Raw genomic sequence first — 17895 nt, 5'->3', positions numbered from 1 at the left:
ACCAGGACACAGCATTGAACGGGGCGCACGCTCCCGCAGAAGGGTTTACGAATGAAAATGAGACCTCTCAGTTCTGAAGGTGAGGGCCTGCCTGGGGTGCCGACAGGTGAAGGTAGAAGTGGGATGGATAGCGGGTTGGTGTGTAGGTTCAGGACTCAGAACTGTAGGAAACAAGGACGCGCTGGTGGGGAAACGGGTCAGGATTGAGTTAAAGCACAATCCCATTTCTGTGAAAATCTGTGGAGAGGCTGTTACACCATTTGGCTAATGAGCCTAATTGTGTGGGATTCAAGTGTCTATTATAAGGGATCCTGAACAATTTATTTTTTTTTATTGCTGCTGTAAGGTTCCAGAACTTTCTTTGAAATTAACCTAAAAACTAAGCATACCCTGGCCCCTGCCTCTTAAGTACGATTTGAATCGTGTTCTTTTCCTAGTGATACCATGGAGGAAACAAGCGACAACTGCCTCTTCAGCATTGATTAGAGTCACCCTTTAATCTCCACTCCAACTTGCCACCTTACTGGGGAGATGATACGCAAAAACTTAATAGAGACTGCCTCTGTGGGAGGGGGATGGGGGTAGGAAGAAGGCTTTTCTGTTTTTCCTCAGGTGGTGCTTGAAGTGTTAAATTCACCAGCCACCCACTAAAACCAAAGCCCACTGCCCCTTGGAACACCCAGACTCCGGTCCAGGCTGGCTGCTTCAGGCTCCCCACTCTGTATAGCGTTTTCCGGGCGTGTTCCAAGAGCCACCTGCATCAAACTCACCTGGGATACTGTGTTCAGAGTGGAGCCCTGGGCCCCTCCCATAGACCCTGTTTCCTAAGGCTCCAAGAGAAACCAGGACCGTCTTCTTTGCCTGATTCTCCAGTGCAGAAAAGGATGTCGGTTACGCATGTGTGCAAAGTCGCTTCAATTGGGTCAGACTCTGCGACCCTACGGACCGTAGCCCGCCAGGCTCCTGTGTCCTTGGAATTCTCCAGGTGAGAATATTGACTGGAGTGGGTTGCCATTTCCTTCTCCAAGGGATCTGCCCCACCCTTGGATCAAACATGGATCAAACCCGTGTTTCTTAGTCTCCTGCGTTGGCAGGCAGGTTCTTTACCTCTCGCACCACCTGGCTAATTACAGTTTTTTGCCTTGTTCGCCAGTTGATGAGTTAAGTTTCAGCTGTTTGAGTTTCAACTAACCCAGGGTTAAGACTCCAGCAATAGGGAGTCTTGGGGACAATTCAATGAATGAGACATTTGGGCTATTCTGTGATGAGTGACCTTTCCCCGTTCCCCTTGAACATCCTAAAGCTATCCAGTCTGAGGGAAGAGGGTTGTTTCAAGCCTGTATCTGTAGCTGGGCCTCAGAGAGAACTGACCTTGCTGTCACGCCTGTGACCAAGGGCCTGGGGAAGGGTAAGTTACTGAGGCTTCAAGGAAGGACCCAGAGGGTCTTGTATGTTAATTTAATAAAATAGCAACTTCCTTAGCTTTTAAAGGCAAAGCCAATGCCCAAAGATTAGGTCAAAGTGACAGAGGAGATTTGTGGAGATGAGAAGGGTAAAGGGTACCAGTGAGGGGGAAAAAAATCACCAAGAAGGACAGATAGCATATGATGTCCCTTATATGGTGGAATCTTAAAAAAATGCACATGAACTTCTTCACAAAACAGACAGACCTACGGATAGAAAACAAACTTACGGTTACCAGTGGGAAAGACGGAGGGATGTATGTGGAGTTTAGAATTAATAGATAACACTGCTATATGTAAAACATGACCAACAAGGACCTACTGTATAGCACAGGGGAGCTGCATTCAATACTTTGTAGTAGTCTACAATAAAATCTGAAAGTATATATATATGTATAAAACTAGATCATTCTGCTGTACACCTGAAACAGCACTAAATCAACTATAACAAAAAACTATTTTATGACTGATAGAATAAAAAAATACTCGTACCAGTGATAAGTCTGTTATACCATTTATTGATGATGGAATTACACTGGAAAATAATCATAAAGAACCACCTTGAGTAGAATGGTTTTCTGAGAGACATTCCTTAGAACATGTAAGAGACTCAAGTGCGTCAGCAGGGAAGCCCTTGGTTTACTGTGTAGCCATCTCAGCTGGGGCTCTCACAAGCCCCACTCCACAGCACACTCGGGGATTCTGTGCGCGCGCGCGTGCACGCGTGTGTGTGTACATGCACATAAGCGTGTGTGTGCACGTACGTGTGTGTGTGTACACACGAGTGCAAGTGTGCACGTGTGTGTACACGCACATGAGAGAGTGAATGAGTGAGTGAGTATGTGTGTGTGCCTGTAATACCTGTATCTCGGAATGAGGAACCATATTTCAGCTGGGCTTCTTGGAATAGATTTGCTCATGCTGAGATGCAGGAAAGAAGAGTCACGTTATTTTTGGTCAGTGGGTGAGCGCTTGTCCTTAGCTATCACTAAAGGTGATAAACAACAGTTCAGCTTCTGAATACAGAACGGTCTGCTCAGCACCACGTCTTTTCGGTAAAGTTTCTTTCTGGTCCTTGGTGCCTGAGTCTCTTCCCTGTGACTGTCAGGAAGAGACAGAGGTATGGGTGGAATTGGGGTAGGAGACTTTGGTGGCGGACATCTGGCTGAGATCGTTTTAACTAGCAGCTGAGTCGTCTGGACAGGAGTGGGCTTGATTGTGAGTTCTTGGCATGGGTTTAAAATGGAGATTTTGGGATTCTTAAAGTCATCGTGAACTACAGTGACCTGTTTTGGGGTGGCTGGGGTTTTCAGAGCTGGTCTAGAACTCCACTTGTATTTGCCAGCACAGTTCCAGTTCCACTTGGGAGCAGCGTGTTCAGGCTTGTAAGAACCAGAGCTGTTTTTAATTTTCTCATGACTTTTCTCTACACAAGCCATTTGAAGCCCCACAGGGTCAGGAGGTTTGGGCTGTCTCATTTTGGAGACAGCTTTGGAGGAAGGGGGTCGTTCGGTGGCGACTGGGGCACAGAAGGAGGTCTGGAGTCTGGGCCTTTCTCTCTGAATGGTCAGGTGCTGAAGTCTCTCCATGTCCAGCAAACGAGCCATCAGTGGCTCCAGCGAGCTGTCTGGCGTCTCCACTGTCATTTTCCAACTGTCAGATTTTGAGAGGGCTAATTTGTGCAAGTCCAAAGTACTGAAAGGAGGGGGAAGAAAATCAGGATATGGAAATACTTCATTCAGTTCCTCTGTGAAAGGTTCTTCAACATTTTCTACTGTTTCTGGCTTTAAGTGCAGGTCCATCTTTTTAAAATAGCTGAGTAAAGTATCGTTTGCTTTTTCATTTTCTGATAAATCGCTTTCATCTGTTAAATTTTCCTCCACACTGCTATTTCCATACTTCAGATTCCAGTTTGGAGCAGTTAAAAGTTCTCCACTGTTGTTTTCTAGAGTTGAGCATAAATTAATATGAGGCTCACTCCTGTCCTTGAAAGAGTCTCCATCAGCATATGGACGGCAGAGACTTGGTGGTGCCTGCAGTGCAGGGTGGGAGCCAACTCGCTTGTCCACTGACGCACCTGTCAGTGGGTTCACACCGAAGAGCCTCATGGGATTATTGGTCACATTACAGCCAGTTTCCATTGGAGATATTTTGAAATCCCTTAAAAAATGATTTATATAATGAATGGTTGGTTGCCTAGAATTAAAATGCTATTAAAATAATAAGAAAGCTTTATCAAAGACTAATGTTTAGCCCCCAATGGCATGTATATCTATCTGTAACAGAACATGTTAATTTTCAAATACGCTCTAACTATATACAACTATCTATGTTTTTAAAAGTATAGATTAAAATAATAACTGGGCAGTCCTTTGTACATGCATAGGTGACTAGACCATTCTACCTAGAAATGGCTGACTGACTCCGAATGACCAGGAGGCTACGTGTGGCTGATCATAGCCACTCGCCTATGAATATACCACATGTGTAACTATAATGTCTGAGAAGGAGGCTCTCCACCTCAAACTGAAATTACACTGAAACGTTTATTGACCCAGAATTAGACAAAAGGAAACTCAAAGAGTGTAGTCAGGTTACTTAAGAAAGGCTTCTACTTGGGCCACTGTGGTTTTTAAAAATTAGTCTAACCAAAAAAGGAAGCAAAACAATGTCTAGCTATAAACAAAAATTATCCCAGATACAGTCTATAGCAATTTCCATCTGATGGTACACTTTCATTTTAGGGGTAATACTTCTAGGTATTATATTCAAATGAAAACTGCAAAAAAGCCAGGCCATAGAATACTGAATTCACAGTTAGTATGTTTTATACACTTACTAGAAATACTGCCATGGAAAGATTTGATGCATTAATTGACATATATACAGTTCCAGTATCTTCTTGCTTCTTTTAAAGCCAACTTACACTAAAGTCAACAAGGTAGTCTTGAGGGGTTTACAAAAATACAGAAAATGGTAAAAATCTATTCATTTAGCTAAGCATTAGGTTTAATGACTTGCCTCTGAAAAATCACAGGAAAATCACCTTAAATCTATACCTAATAGCATAATCCATGTAGCAAAAAAAAAGAGAGCGAGCATGGAATCTCAATATGGAAGACTGTGGCTGGACCCGTTTGCCACCAGCGAACAAAGTGGAAATTATCCACCCTGGAGGTGGTCTGAGAGGTGAGACAATTACACCAACGCACTCTGCAAACCAAACACGTAAGCTGTCATGGCTTTTACTCTCTTTGTTGACACTGAGGAGAAACATCTCATTAGCATAATGTTTCCCTGCCCCCAAGCTTCCAACTCTGCACCATCACCAGGCCTCGCCAGCACCCGCCGTGAACACCCATCAACTCTGTAGTCCTCCCAACAGCCCACGAGATCGGCGGTTCCATTTTCTCCCTTGGACGGATCAGGGATCCCAGGGCCAGGCAGGCTGAGGTCACACATCCCGGAAGCAGAGGAGCTGGGGTTAAGCCGGGGCGGAGGGTTCCGCGCCCGTGGCCCCAGCCACTGCCCTCGCCTGACTCCATCCGCGTCCTCTTGCTTCACCTGACCTCATCCTGCGAGCTCCTGCCCGTAAAAGCAGCCTTCCCCCACCCCCCATCAGCACCATCCGCCCGGACACAAATCACTACAACCGCCTTCACGCCTCCGATCTGCCCTCAGCTTCAGCACGAGGAGGGCCGCGCCCCGAGCGCAGAGAACCTCCGCGGAGGGCACGGCGGCTGCTGGGGAAACGCCCGACGGTCAGAACGGGGAGCAGAGAGCAGCCCAGCTCAGCAACCTCCGCAGACGACGCATGACGGACAGTGACCAACGGCGGCGCTGAGTCCACGGAAGCGTCCCCGGCACTTTGACCTGCGATGTGGAGACGCCTTCCAGCTGGGTCTCCCGCACACCGAAGAACCAAAAAGGAAGAATTCGGACCCCAGAGAGGGTCTGAAGCGAGGAACGGGGTCTGCGAGCGCGAGCCGAGCTCTCACATCCGGCTCAGCCTTCCTGCCCCCTGTCCTCACCTATGGAACAGACACGATGCCAGCAGACCTCCCAACGGGACTGTCGTGCGGCTTCAGAGCGAACACAGGGACGAGATGAAAACCGTCGCTGGCACGTGAATTACTCCTGTCCCGTCGGGGCTCCTTTTCCTTTGGACGAGACGTCCAGCCCCGCCGCGGCGAGGCCTCCTCACGGCTTCCCCACACGCTCGGCCACTCCCTTTCTCAGGGCTTCCCCAGGATTTGCACACAGTCCTTTTTGCTTCTGGTTGTTTTTTGGCCTCCTACTTCAACTGAGGAGCTAATTCATCTGTAGCTATCTTTATCTCACCGAGTTAGGGGTTGACAGCCACACTCGCTCACCTGAGCTCTGCGGTGCTTGCTTCGCTCGGAGGGTAACCCCACAGCTGGAGGAGCCCTTGTTTACTACCCTAAGAAGAGAAAAACCACGGACGTTTTAGTAATGGCATGCCTTTTGAAAAATAATAAAATATTTTCAGAGTGTGATGGATAGAACCCCACCTGTGTTCTCTGGGGCACGAACTCTGAGAAAGTGAGCTCCAGCAGCAGCTGCTCTGCTGGAATTTCCAGGTGGTTCTATAAAGGGGCAGAAGACATTTAAACACCCAGCATCTCTACTCCCGACTCTCGTTCTAAGAATGTACAGTTCTTGTTCTAACCAAGCAATATATGCTAGAATCTGACAGTTCGCCCTCATATACATTTTGGTCTGTACTGACCTCAGTAGGAATAGTATAATCAATTTATAAAAATCAACTAAACAATGTTAACTAGTAAGACTTGACTGTCATTAAAATTGTCTTCATTAACAGCTCATGGTTCTACAGTGTGTGATTAGCACATCCGCTTTACATGCAGAAGGTCCTGGGTCTGATCCCCAGTGGAACCAGCTGAGAAGACCTGTATCTTTGGACCTCCCTGGTGACTCAGACGGTAAAGCATCTGTCTACAATGTGGGAGGCCCAGGTTCGATCCCTGGGATGGGAAGATCCCCTGGAGAAGGAAATGGCAATCCACTCCAGTACTATTGCCTGGAAAATCCCATGGACAGAGGAGCCTGGTAGGCTACAGTCCATGGGGTGGCAAAAAGTCAGACAAGACTGAGCAACTTCACTTTCACTTTATTTTATTAACAGTTAACTGTTTTACATTTTGATCAATAAAAGCAAATGAAAGACTAACTCTTTCACGACTTCAAAATACAACCGTTTCAACTGACTTAATGCATTTCAAGAGCGAGACCACCTCCCTTTTGGCAGGCACCCCACTCCAGTACTCTTGCCTGGAAAATCCCATGGGAGGAGGAGCCTGGTAGGCTGCAGTCCATGGGGTCGCTAAGAGTCAGACACGACTGAGTGACTTCACTTTCACTTTCCACTTTCATGCATTGGAAAAGGAAATGGCAACCCACTCCAGTGTTCTTGCCTGGAGAATCCCAGGGACGGGGCAGCCTGGTGGGCTGCCATCTCTGGGGTCACACAGAGTCAGACATGACTGAAGTGACTTAGCAGCAGCAGCAGCAGAACATATTATATTTATTACAACGTTAATTTCCATGTATAATATTGTTATTTTGAAAAAAGCAATATAATAAGGTATTCACTTAATGACCTATTTGGAGCTTTGTAAAACAGTAAGCAAAAGCACTGACTTGACTTATTTGAAGAACTCCATAGAAATAAAATTTAAAGTTTAACTTAGAGGAAAGAAACTTTCTTTAAGGAACATACAGTGTCATGTTAATGTGCTGTGAATTATTTAAAACCAAATATTTATCCTTACCTTGTTAATTTTGCCTGAAAGAATGTGTACAGAAAAAAAATGACAATTAATAGTTACATAAAACCGGTGATACTCAAAACAAGCCCCCTTTAACATGAGTGGTTGTTCCTGTTACAGATCGGGGTGTAAGTTTCTGTACATTTATAAATATAAGCGGACACATCAGGGGTCTCTTACCACCTGTGGCGCTGTCCCTCCCAGGTGGGGGGCTTTTATTTTCAGGAGCAGGCACTTCTGCATCCAAATTCCAGTGAGACAAGTTCTAAAACAATATTTGTTTCAGGATAAACTTAATGTAAGAAAATGTTACAAGCCCAAGTACATGATTTTATAGGTCCTTTGGGTAAAATATGACAAAAGGCACCAAGTTCTATGACCCCCCACCTCCACCCCATACGGACACTCAGCATTTCTGAGGAGCAGGAAACGTTCACCTTAAACTGTTATCAGCTGGATAAGACCTCAGGAAATGGAAAGGCTTTTACAAGAATTGATGGCTTCATTTCGAAAATGATTTTAAAAATATGATAAAGTGTCCAGTTCAGTGTGTCCTGGGCACACGAGGGCTCATCCACTAGATTTTATGTATCTGAGTACCGGATCTGAGAGTCTATGAAAGTCTTTCCATCAACAGAACAAAATTCTCTGACCCTCACATACTCAACACTGACTAGCCCACATCTCATTCCAGACTCCAGATGTTGAAAAACATGCAGGAAATTTTTTTTTTTTTTAAGGCAAGACACGAATAAGGAAAGGTACAATATCTCCTGAGGACCCACGTTCCAGACACTGCTGAGCGCTGCGGGGAAAACATGGCTGTGTGCAGGGGAGGGTTGCAGTAATTCATCCTAGAAAAGAGAAAGTGAAGAGGTGGACAGTTTACTTTAAAAAAAACTGATATTTGAGGGCTTCCCTGATGGCTCAGTGGTGAAGAATCTGCCCGCTAATGCAGGAGACATGGGTTCAATCCCTGATACTGGACGATCCCACATGGAGCAGCTAAGCCCACGCAGCTCAATTGCTGAACCTGTGCTCCGGAGCCTGTAAACTGGAACCACTGCAGCTGCGAGTCCAGAGCCCGGCTCTGCGACAGGGGGCCACAGCCCTGCGAGGAGAGCAGCGCCACTCGCCCCAGCTAGACAAAGCCTGCAGGCAGCGGCAGAGACCGAGGACAGCCAAACCAAGTAAATAAATAAAAATTTTAAAAGTAATATTTGAGGGATGAACTCAGCAGCTTTGTTACCTCAAATGAGAAAACCCTTTATAAACTAATCTTTAAACAACATTCACACCAATGAAATGTTAGGTAGTATTAGGTCATCATCACTGCACTAAGGAGAAAGAGGGACACACCAGCTTAAATACAGGATTAAATACAGGATGAGAATTTAACTGATCCACAAGGAAGTTACCTCCTGGCAGGAAGGAGAGCTGGCCTTTGGAATGTGGGCCTTGGTTTATCTTTTCCTAGAGGCTTTTGTTTACAAAAAAAAGTTAATAAAATTCTTTGTTCTTTGAGAGAACGTGCTTTGGATCTAGTCTCCTCATGAGAATCTCCAGGGGTGCTCTTTAAAAATAACAGTTGAGGGCTTCCCTGGTGGTCTAGTGGTTAAGAATCTGCCTGCCAAGGCAGGGGGCACCAGTTTGGTCCTCAGCTGGGGAAGGTTCCACAGGCTGCGGAGCAACTAAGCCAGAGCGTCGCAGCTGAGCCCGAGCCGTAGAGCCCACAAGCTGCAACTCCCACAGCTAGGCCCGGGGCTCCGCAAGCAGAGAAGCCACCACAGTGAGACGCCCGCACACCGCAACCAGAGCAAGCCCCGCAGCCAGAGCAAGCCCGCGTCCAGCAAGGAAGACCCAGCACGGCCGGGGGGAAAAAAAAAAAAACTGTAAATACATGCAATTAAAAAAAAACAAAAAAGTTGAAAAACACAGATGCTGATTAAGCAGGATGAGGCCAGACACTTGTATTTTTAGAGCCTCCTGACAGATTCTCAGGCTTCTCTCTGCTCTGTAATCCTGGTTCCCTAAGGTGCAAAACAACCCGTGAGAGGAACAGCCCTACAGTAACAAGATAAAGGGCAGCGGATGAAAACTGCGCCGCTGAGATCACAACACGAGAGGAAGCGAAGTCCCCCACTGAGATCACAGCATGAGGAAGCAAAGTCCCCCACTGAGATCACAGCATGAGGAAGCCAAGTCACCAGCCGAGATCACAGCGTAAGAGGAAGCAAAGTCACCAGGTAAGGAAGGCCGTCGCCCACGCCACGTGGGCCATCGCCCACGACATCTGCCACATTGTAAACTCCCTACAGGGGGGAACTGGGCCCTCCTACTTGATATCCACCTGCCTTGCCAATGTTTTTCACAGAAAACGTGTAAGGATATTAAACAGGTGAGCATGGTCGATGAATCAAGGGTCGATGAATCATGTTTCATGAAATCCCATTGCAATCAGAAATGTTTGGAGATTTGCAGAGAAGCTGGTTAATTTGTCCTTTGTTAAAGGACATAAAAATGTTCAGGACAGTCTACTCAGTACTCTGTAATAAGATAAACGGGAAAAGAAGTTGAAAAAAGCATGGATATCTGTATGACTGAACCTTCCTAGGAGAAGGCAATGGCACCCCACTCCAGTACTCTTGCCTGGAAAATCCCATGGACGGAGGAGCCTGGTAGGCTGCAGTCCATGGAATACCGAAGAGTCGGACACGACTGAGCTACTTCACTTTGACTTTTCACTTTCATGCACTGGAGGAGGAAATGGCAACCCACTCCAGTGTTCTTGCCTGGAGAATCCCAGGGACGGGGAGCCTGGTGGGCTGCCGTCTATGGGGTCGCACAGAGTCGGACACGACTGAAGCGACTTAGCAGCAGCAGCAGAACCTCCCTGAGCTGTGCACCTCAAACTAAGACAACCTTGCCGACCACCTAAACTCCAATATAAAATTTAAAAACTTTTTAAAGAGAACTTTTTCCGTCTGGTCTTGCAAATGCACCGAGAGGCGGAGTGCAAACTGCTCCCAGAGACCAGCAGGGCCCGCGGGGGCACCTTGCAGAGGCGCTGACCGCAGCGGGTGGGTGGGGAGGGGATGCTGCGCCCCCGCCCGGTCCGCTGCACCTACCTCCCAGGGGACGGCCGCGGCCGGGCCGGGGCCACGGCTCTCACCGGTTTTTCTGCCCATCTTGCTCCTCGGTTTCCTGGGAATCCTGCACAGGTGTGGGACAGCACACGGAGGGTGAGGCCCGCGGTTGAGGCAGAGAGAGCGTCCAGAGGTTAAGAAAACGCTTTAGAAGAGGAGAAACTGGCCTGAGGGCAGGCCGGCTCACAAGAGGGGGTTAACTGGGAACCCAGGCCAGCCAGCCAAAGGGAGGGGGGCCACAGAAAAGAGAAAACGGGAAGACCTAAGTGACAGAAGACGGGCGCGAAGGTCTGAAGCGAGAAGGGAGCCACTATCAGATCGGAAGGTTAAAACACAAACTAGACATCTGGTGAATCGTCTGGAATTAAGACACAGGGTCGTGCAGTCTGCTTTTCAGCATTTAAGCCAGGGGCCCCGTTGGAAAGCAGGATCCACCTTCTGCACGGGCAGGGCAGATCCCCCGCGCCCCACCCCGCCAAGGGCCTCAGATCCGCCGAAAGGCCTGTTTGCCACCCCAAACGACCCTGGTCCCGGGCCACCGCCGCTCGAGGCAGAGCCTGCGGGCGCAGCAAGCGTCACGACTTTGCCGAGGCAGATTAAGGCGCGAGTTCGGACCCGCTGCAAAAACGCAGACAGACGGCAGCTACCGCGGAGAGCAGGGCGCTCGCCGGGCGGCTCCGGGAGGGACGCCGCTCGGGGACGCTCGGCGCCCGGGGAGCCGCCAGGCGGGGGCGACGGGGCGGACCGGGGGAGGCGCGCCGGGACGGGGGGGCCCGGCCTCCTAACGGGGGCGGGAGGGGAGAGAAGAGGGGGCGTCCGGCTGGCCCAGCCGCCTCTTACCGCTCGGCGCCGCTGGCCCCCGGCTCGTCCCCGGCCGCGTCTCCGCGCGCGCTGCCGCCCGGGCGCCCCAGCCGCTCCGCGCGCCCGGCCTCCGGCTCGGCGGGCCTGCAGGGAGGACAGAGCGCAGCGCCCCGTTGCCCGCCGACCTCCGCCCCGACCTTGACCCTGACCCCGGCCCCGCTCCGACCTCACCTTCGCGCCGGACCGCGCCCCCTGACCCCTGCCCCCGACCTTGACCCCGGCCCCGCCCCGGCCTCCCGCCGGACCCTGCAGCTGGTCCAGGCTCCATCCTTGACCTTCAGCCCGGCCCCGCCCCCTGACCGCAGATCCGCAGCGTGACCGCGCCCCCAACCCAGGACCCCGACCCTGCGTCCCACCCCGCCCGCGACTCTGCCCCGCCCCGCCAGCCCGCTCCCTCCTTCGAGACCCCGATTTGGGTTTGTAGTAGGATTTGCTTTCAATTCGTTGCTCACCTGTTGCATCAGAGTTACTCATTTAAATTTCTCACTCGCTACCTTTTAAACACCTTGAAGATGAGACCTGGCCTTTCTCTGACTGGCAGAGTGCCTGGCATAACAGACAGTCCGTACATGTTTGGGTTAAATTACCCCCAAAATGACGTTTTTCTGTATGGTGTGGTTACTGTGTTCGGGCATCCTGCCAAACATTTCATAGAGATTAACCAGCGTAATACTCAACAGCCCAGCGAGGGCGATACTTCTAGAGATTCTTGTTTTATAAATGACTAACCTGGCCTTAAATATTACATTTCCCAACTTATAATTTCTTGAAAAATAGTGACTTGGGTACATGTGGGCGTCCACATATTCCTAGCTAACACTGACCAATGTGTCTAAGTGGGAAGGGTTTTCTGTTCTCCGGCTGGAAGACAGAAATGGTGTGTGTATGTGGACACGCGTGTGTGTTTCACATGTGAGTGCATGTCACGTGTGTAGCTTATGCAGCCCCCATCCTTGCTTTCTGTTTCTGCTTTTCCTTTAGCTTCAGAACTTGACCTGGTTCCTAATCCCCTCAGGTCCTTCTGGGCTATGGCACCCAGGAATAAGCACATCCTCTAAGATCCTCTCTTTTCCTTGATGGAACATATTCTTAAAAACTCTCCTGTTCTGTTTGATGATTCTTCCTGTCTCTGGAGACTTTTTGAAGGCTTTGCATCAGCATCAAAACCCTGCCTCCCTTCCTCCAAATTGATAAGGTTTTTAGCATCACATGTTCAACACGGCAGTGACCGCACAGCCCCCGCAGGGTGTTCTGGGAAAGCAAGGGGCCAGGCCTCCTGAGGGGCGGAAGGGCCAAGCCGTGGATGTGGAGGATGCCGGGCAGCAGCCGGGGAGCCCAAGCAGAGCCTGGCTGCAGGCTGGTCTGCCCCCAGTCCAGCCCTGAGAGTCAAGGTGCGGGTTGGACGTGGCTGTTTTCCAGAGCAGCTCAGGTCCTGGGCCAGCCTTCTCAACCAGCCCCAGGCCTCTGCGGGATTCGGTTCTGCCGGTAGCCTTACTTCCAACCCAGTCCTCCCTATTAACCCGTGAAGCAGGGCCAGGTTGCCTCTGTCTCTTGGCATTGGACAAGCTCTTCCGTCAGTCGGGACGGAGCTAGTCTGGGTGGGCAGAAGGGGAGCTCCTCAGGCCACACACCCTGTGGGCCAGGGGCCTTCTCCCCACCTCGGGTTCTCTTGCTGTGGGAAGGTGACACGGACCCTTGACAACTATTTTGGCGAGCGCTCTGACATACATTCCTTCTCGTTGTCCAGGCTTATGGACAAGGTCAGGAACAACAGTGCTTAACTTCTCGTTCTCCTGAAGGGAACAGTTCTCTGCATCCGCCTCCCTCTGCTGACACCCTCCGTGGCTCCACACACTCCCTTCCTGCTCCCTTGGTTCTCCCAGGTATTGCCAAGCTCGGGGCGGGGCATGTTCCGCTGAAGGATCTTGTGCAGTGTAACTATGGGCTTGCTTTCAGAAAGTCAGGACCATCTTTTCTAATTCCTAATATGCATTTCTTTGGCCGCAGTGCGTGGCATGCAGGATTTTAGGTCCCTGACCAGGGACTGAACCCATACCCCTGGGAGCGGAAGCCTGGCGCCCTAACCATTGGACCACCAGAGAAGTCCCAATAACGTGCATTTCTGCTCTCCACTAAGACTCCGTAACAGCGGGAAAGACTCCCATTCAACTATGGGCAGCTTGCCTTTAGTGTATCCAGGTAACTCGTTTTCCCCTACCCCACCCCCCACCTACCTCCCCATTTTCCAGCTTCTGGTTTGTCTTTCAGTCAGGGCCAATTATATTTACCTCCAATTTAGGACTCCATTTCTGTGAGATTTACCTTAAATAGCCTAACTTCCTTGTATTTGTGTAATTCTGCTCTAAGAAATATTCATGGAGTTACTTTCAGTTACAAGTTGTGTTTTTGTTTTAAAAATTAAGCTGTAACACTTTCCTTCCTTATTTGGGAGGCCCCAGTTTTGTTGTAAGAAATCTTGTTTAAAATCTGTTCCTGGAAGGTGTGTGATAGACACGTGCACGAATATCTTTCCAAACGTAAGATAAGCACGGACATCAGTACGTTCCACACCTGCCTCTGTTGATCCAGTTCTCAATCATATTTCCACCTTTATTTCGATTTTTCTGCAAGATTTGATTTCTGCTACCTGAGTTGCTTTATATGTCTCCCTATCCTCCAGATGCCTGTTCTCCGTAGCTGGGTTTCCTTAGCTTTATATCCCCCACTCACTTTGGATTTTGGTTTGGGGTTGGGGATCAGAACTTACTCTCTGGGTGGCACCGGCACTGAAGAACCTGCCTGCCAGTGCAGGAGACCTAAGAGATACGGGTTCAGTCCCTGGGTCGGGAAGATCCCCTGGAGGAGGGAATGGCAGCCCACGCCAGTATTCTTGCCTGGAGAAACCCATGGACGGAGGAGTCTGGCAGGCTACAGTCCATGGAGTCACAAACAGTCGGACACACTCAGCAACTTAGCACAGCACTTACACTCTGCTGGCAGGAGAGGTGTGGCGTGGACCCTCCTCCTGGGAGCTGGGGCCTTCCCACCTCAGCTGCTTGGAGCGGAACACTCTCTTCAGCACGCTCTCCTTCAGGAACCTGGAGATGATCCTCTCTCTCTGGACATTACTGAACACCTTGCCCTCGGGAAGCCAGCTGAGCTTGTCACACCCACCATGGAAGAGGGGGAGCGGGAGGAGCTCGGGAGACACGGCAGTCCTCTGTGGGAACAACGACAAAGAAAGGAATTGCCGGTTACCTGGAAGTCAAGAATGGGAGACCAGCCTACCCAAAAGACCAGCGCCCAGTCCTGCAGCAGCTCTGCTGTGGGAGCAATCGCGCTGATAACACCTGCCCCCCGCCGGGGGGCTGCCAGCCCTTCAGGGCAACTCAGGGCATCACAGTGACCGGAGGAGCAGGGGCAGGCCAAGCGGAAGTCTTCCTGATCCTTTCTTGGGAGAAGATAATACTCGACCCCAGGTTCGGTTTTGAGAGGTAAATGTACCAGTCACCACAGAGCAGAATTATAAGTAAGAGGGGTTCAGAACAAGGCTCACAGGGGAGGGGTTTGTGTCCTCAACATCAGCACCGCAGGCTGAGAGCGGTTTGGCCACAGTGAAGGTCACGCAGCTACTATACTGAAGGTCACAGCTGGGCTTGGCACCGCGCCTGCCCTGTGAAGACTGTTCACACCCCCCGCCCCCAACAGTGTTCTTGCCACCGCACCATCATCAGAACAAAGGGATGGAATCTGGCTCCTTGAAGAAGATGTACCTGTGGCAGAAAACATTTATTCCTCCAAGAGTTTATTTAAAAATAAAAGGTAATCATCGTGGCCTCCTGATTTCAGCCAAGGTCAGTAAATTTGCTGCAAAGATTCCAACAGTTGTTATTTAGAGCAAAGAGTAAGAATATATGGATCAACTCGAAGACTTCGAGAGCCAGCTAATGGTTGCCGGGTCGGGGGCAGTGTGGTGGGGGGATGGATGGGGGAAGGGATAGTTAGGGAGTCTGAGATCGACATGCACACACCACTATATTTAAAATGGACGGACTTCACTCCGGGTCTGCTGGGAGCCAGCATGGGAGTCCCCACCCATGACAAGGTCATGTGGGAGAGTTCTGGTGGGCAAGGCGAGCCAGAACTCGAGGGGTGCCCCTCTGGGCCTGGCTGAGCGTCTACCCCAAAACCAGAGTCTGTCTGTTTTACTGCTTCATGACTTTCATCAACTCCTCTGACAGTCACGGGGGTGGGGTTATCCCCGACACCTTTTCTCTGAAGGAAATCAACTTAGAGCTCTAGCTAATTAGCCTCCTGGGCATAATAGGAGTGTTTCAATCCAAACCCCTCTCTAACTTGGGGTTAGATGGCTCTCTAACTTGCCTGACAGGTTTACCTGGACTCCTACAGCTACAAATATGATTGTTTACAGTCTCCCAACCCTGAGAGGCACAGGAAGCTTAAGATATTCAAATAGTATAGAGCCTCTCGGAGAGTCAGAAATTGTCAGAATAGAACTAGTAGAAGATTTCATTGTTGAGCCAATGCTTGCTGCCAAGTTTCCACATCCTCTGTATTGTATCCTTGGAAGTGTATTAATTAATATAGTTGGTATGTAGAAAAAATAAGTAGTGGCCTTGGTGTTAACAACTTTAGACCCTTAAGGTAATAAATTCTTTCCTTTGTTGTAAACCACTGCACCTCTGCCCTATAGGAATGCAACTTTATCTAACACCTTCAGAGGATGGCACCAAACTTTAAAATAATTACTCTTAGAGAAAATAAGTCTTATGGTTGACAAACCTTTATCAGAGGCATAAAATGTTAACAGGCCTTCTGGCCAGAAGATGATGTAAATTACCTAAACCATTTGTATACGATAAGTTGGCAGAAAAGAAAGCCTGGTCTCAATAAGGATCAAAGAGTGCTGACTTTTCATGATTTCGCACCCCCTATTATCCTCTATGCGCAACTTAGGGTATATAAGCTCCCTTTGAAAATAAAGCTACTGGCCTTGCTCAACAGGCTTGGTCTCCCCGTGTCGTTCTTTCTCATCTCCTTTTCTTTCCTTTTGTCTCTACTCTTTCTTCAGGCCAAAGTAATTGGAGTGTGGGGGTACATTGATTTCCCAAGTAAACCAATTATAATTAGGCCTCTGATTCTCTCCACTGACGCTATCCCTTTAATCGTTTAATCGCCGATGCCGTCCTCCTGAGGGAATCCCTGGATCCTACCGGGGCTGGACCCCAGGAGGGGTCCAGGGGTTAAGAATCTACCTTGCTGTGCAGGGGATGTGGGCTCAACCCCTGGTCGGGGAACTAAGATCCTGTGTGCCACAGGGCACGAAGCTCATGCGCCAGCACTACTGAGCCTGCGGGCCGCAACAAAAGAGAGGCCTGTGTGCCGAAACCAAACCCAACACAGGCAGAAACAGACACTGCCTTAAAGATACAGTGGGAACCAATAAGGGCCTACCGCACGGCCCGCGGAGCTCTTAAAGATACAGTGGGAACCAATAAGGGCCTACTGCACAGCCCGCGGAGCTCTGCTGCATGTGATGCGGCAGCCTGGATGGGGCTGAGCTTTGGGGGAGAACAGATAACGTGTGTGTGTAGGGCTGAGTCCCTTTGCTATCCAGCTGAAACTATCACAATATTATTTGTTAATCAGCTATACCCGGATACTAAATAAAACGTTAAAAAGAATATATGGGTCAAATAAAGAACAGGCTTGTGGTTGCCAAGGGAGAGGGGAGTAAGGGAGGAATGAACTGGAGTTTGGGGTTAGCAGATGTGAGCTGTCATATATAGACGGGGAAACAAAGTCCTCCTGTAAAGTGGAGGGGACTATATTCAACATCCTGTGAAAAACCATAATGGAAAAGAACATGAAAAAGAATGTGTGTATATGTATAACTGAGTCACTGTACAGCAGAAATTAGCACATTATAAATCAACTATACTTCGATAAAAATATAAAAAGAACATATAGGTCAATTTATGTGAACTGGAAAAAATCAATTTTAATAGATCCCTTCCTTGGCCTTTGAATGGCTTAAAACATGGTTTGTTCTTCCCTATTTATGTGAAAGAGGATTTAGAGTAACCCAGTCACATCTGCTTGGAAGAGAGAAACTTCTGGCTTCCAGAATATTCTACCCTCCCCCTTCACCAATTCCTTTCTCTCTCCAAAAGCACCCATGAAATTATGAGACTCACACCCAATCCCAGGGATTCTGGTTACTTCTATACCTATTCAAAAAGTATTTGTATTTAAAGTGCATCTTTCTGTTTACTTTTTAAAGTTGTATTTTTTAAATTTGCAAGTTGAAAATTCAGAAGTGGAATTTTGTGTCTCCTGTGCTGGGGACCATGATACCATCATCATTTTCTTATAGTCCTGGCCAAGGGTTTTGAAGTTTGATAAAAAGCTGGCACTCAGGGACTCCCCCTAGCAGTCCAGTGGTTAAAATGCTGCACTTTCAGTGCAGGAGGCACGGTTCTACACCTGTTCGGGGAACAAAGATCCCCCATGCGGCGCAGCGCCACCAAAAAATAGGGGAAAAAAAAACCAAACAAAAACTCACAAACACTCCTAGCTTTCACCACCTGAAGT

General features: G+C 49.0%; 1 protein-coding gene across 1 annotated transcript; it reads right to left on the bottom strand.

Moving 5' to 3' along the window:
- Window positions 1-1967: 1967 nt before the first annotated feature.
- Window positions 1968-11851, bottom strand: FAM217A (family with sequence similarity 217 member A). The gene is made up of 9 exons (XM_086370599.1): window positions 11775-11851; window positions 11260-11364; window positions 10402-10486; window positions 8059-8127; window positions 7454-7538; window positions 7277-7290; window positions 5996-6070; window positions 5837-5904; window positions 1968-3623 (listed from the first exon to the last, which is right to left on the bottom strand). Exons 1-9 carry the CDS (start codon window positions 11849-11851, stop codon window positions 2411-2413), a joined length of 1791 nt encoding a protein of 596 aa, XP_086226725.1. The 3' UTR covers window positions 1968-2410.
- Between the last annotated feature and the right edge of the window lie 6044 nt (window positions 11852-17895).

Source organism: Bos grunniens, chromosome 23, assembly GCF_055505025.1.
Source record: "Bos grunniens cultivar Pamir isolate PY7600 chromosome 23, Bosgru_T2T1.0, whole genome shotgun sequence".
NCBI classification, from domain to species: domain Eukaryota; kingdom Metazoa; phylum Chordata; class Mammalia; order Artiodactyla; family Bovidae; genus Bos; species Bos grunniens.
Note: the sequence above shows the minus strand (reverse complement) of the source record. Positions and strands in the feature narration are given on the sequence as shown.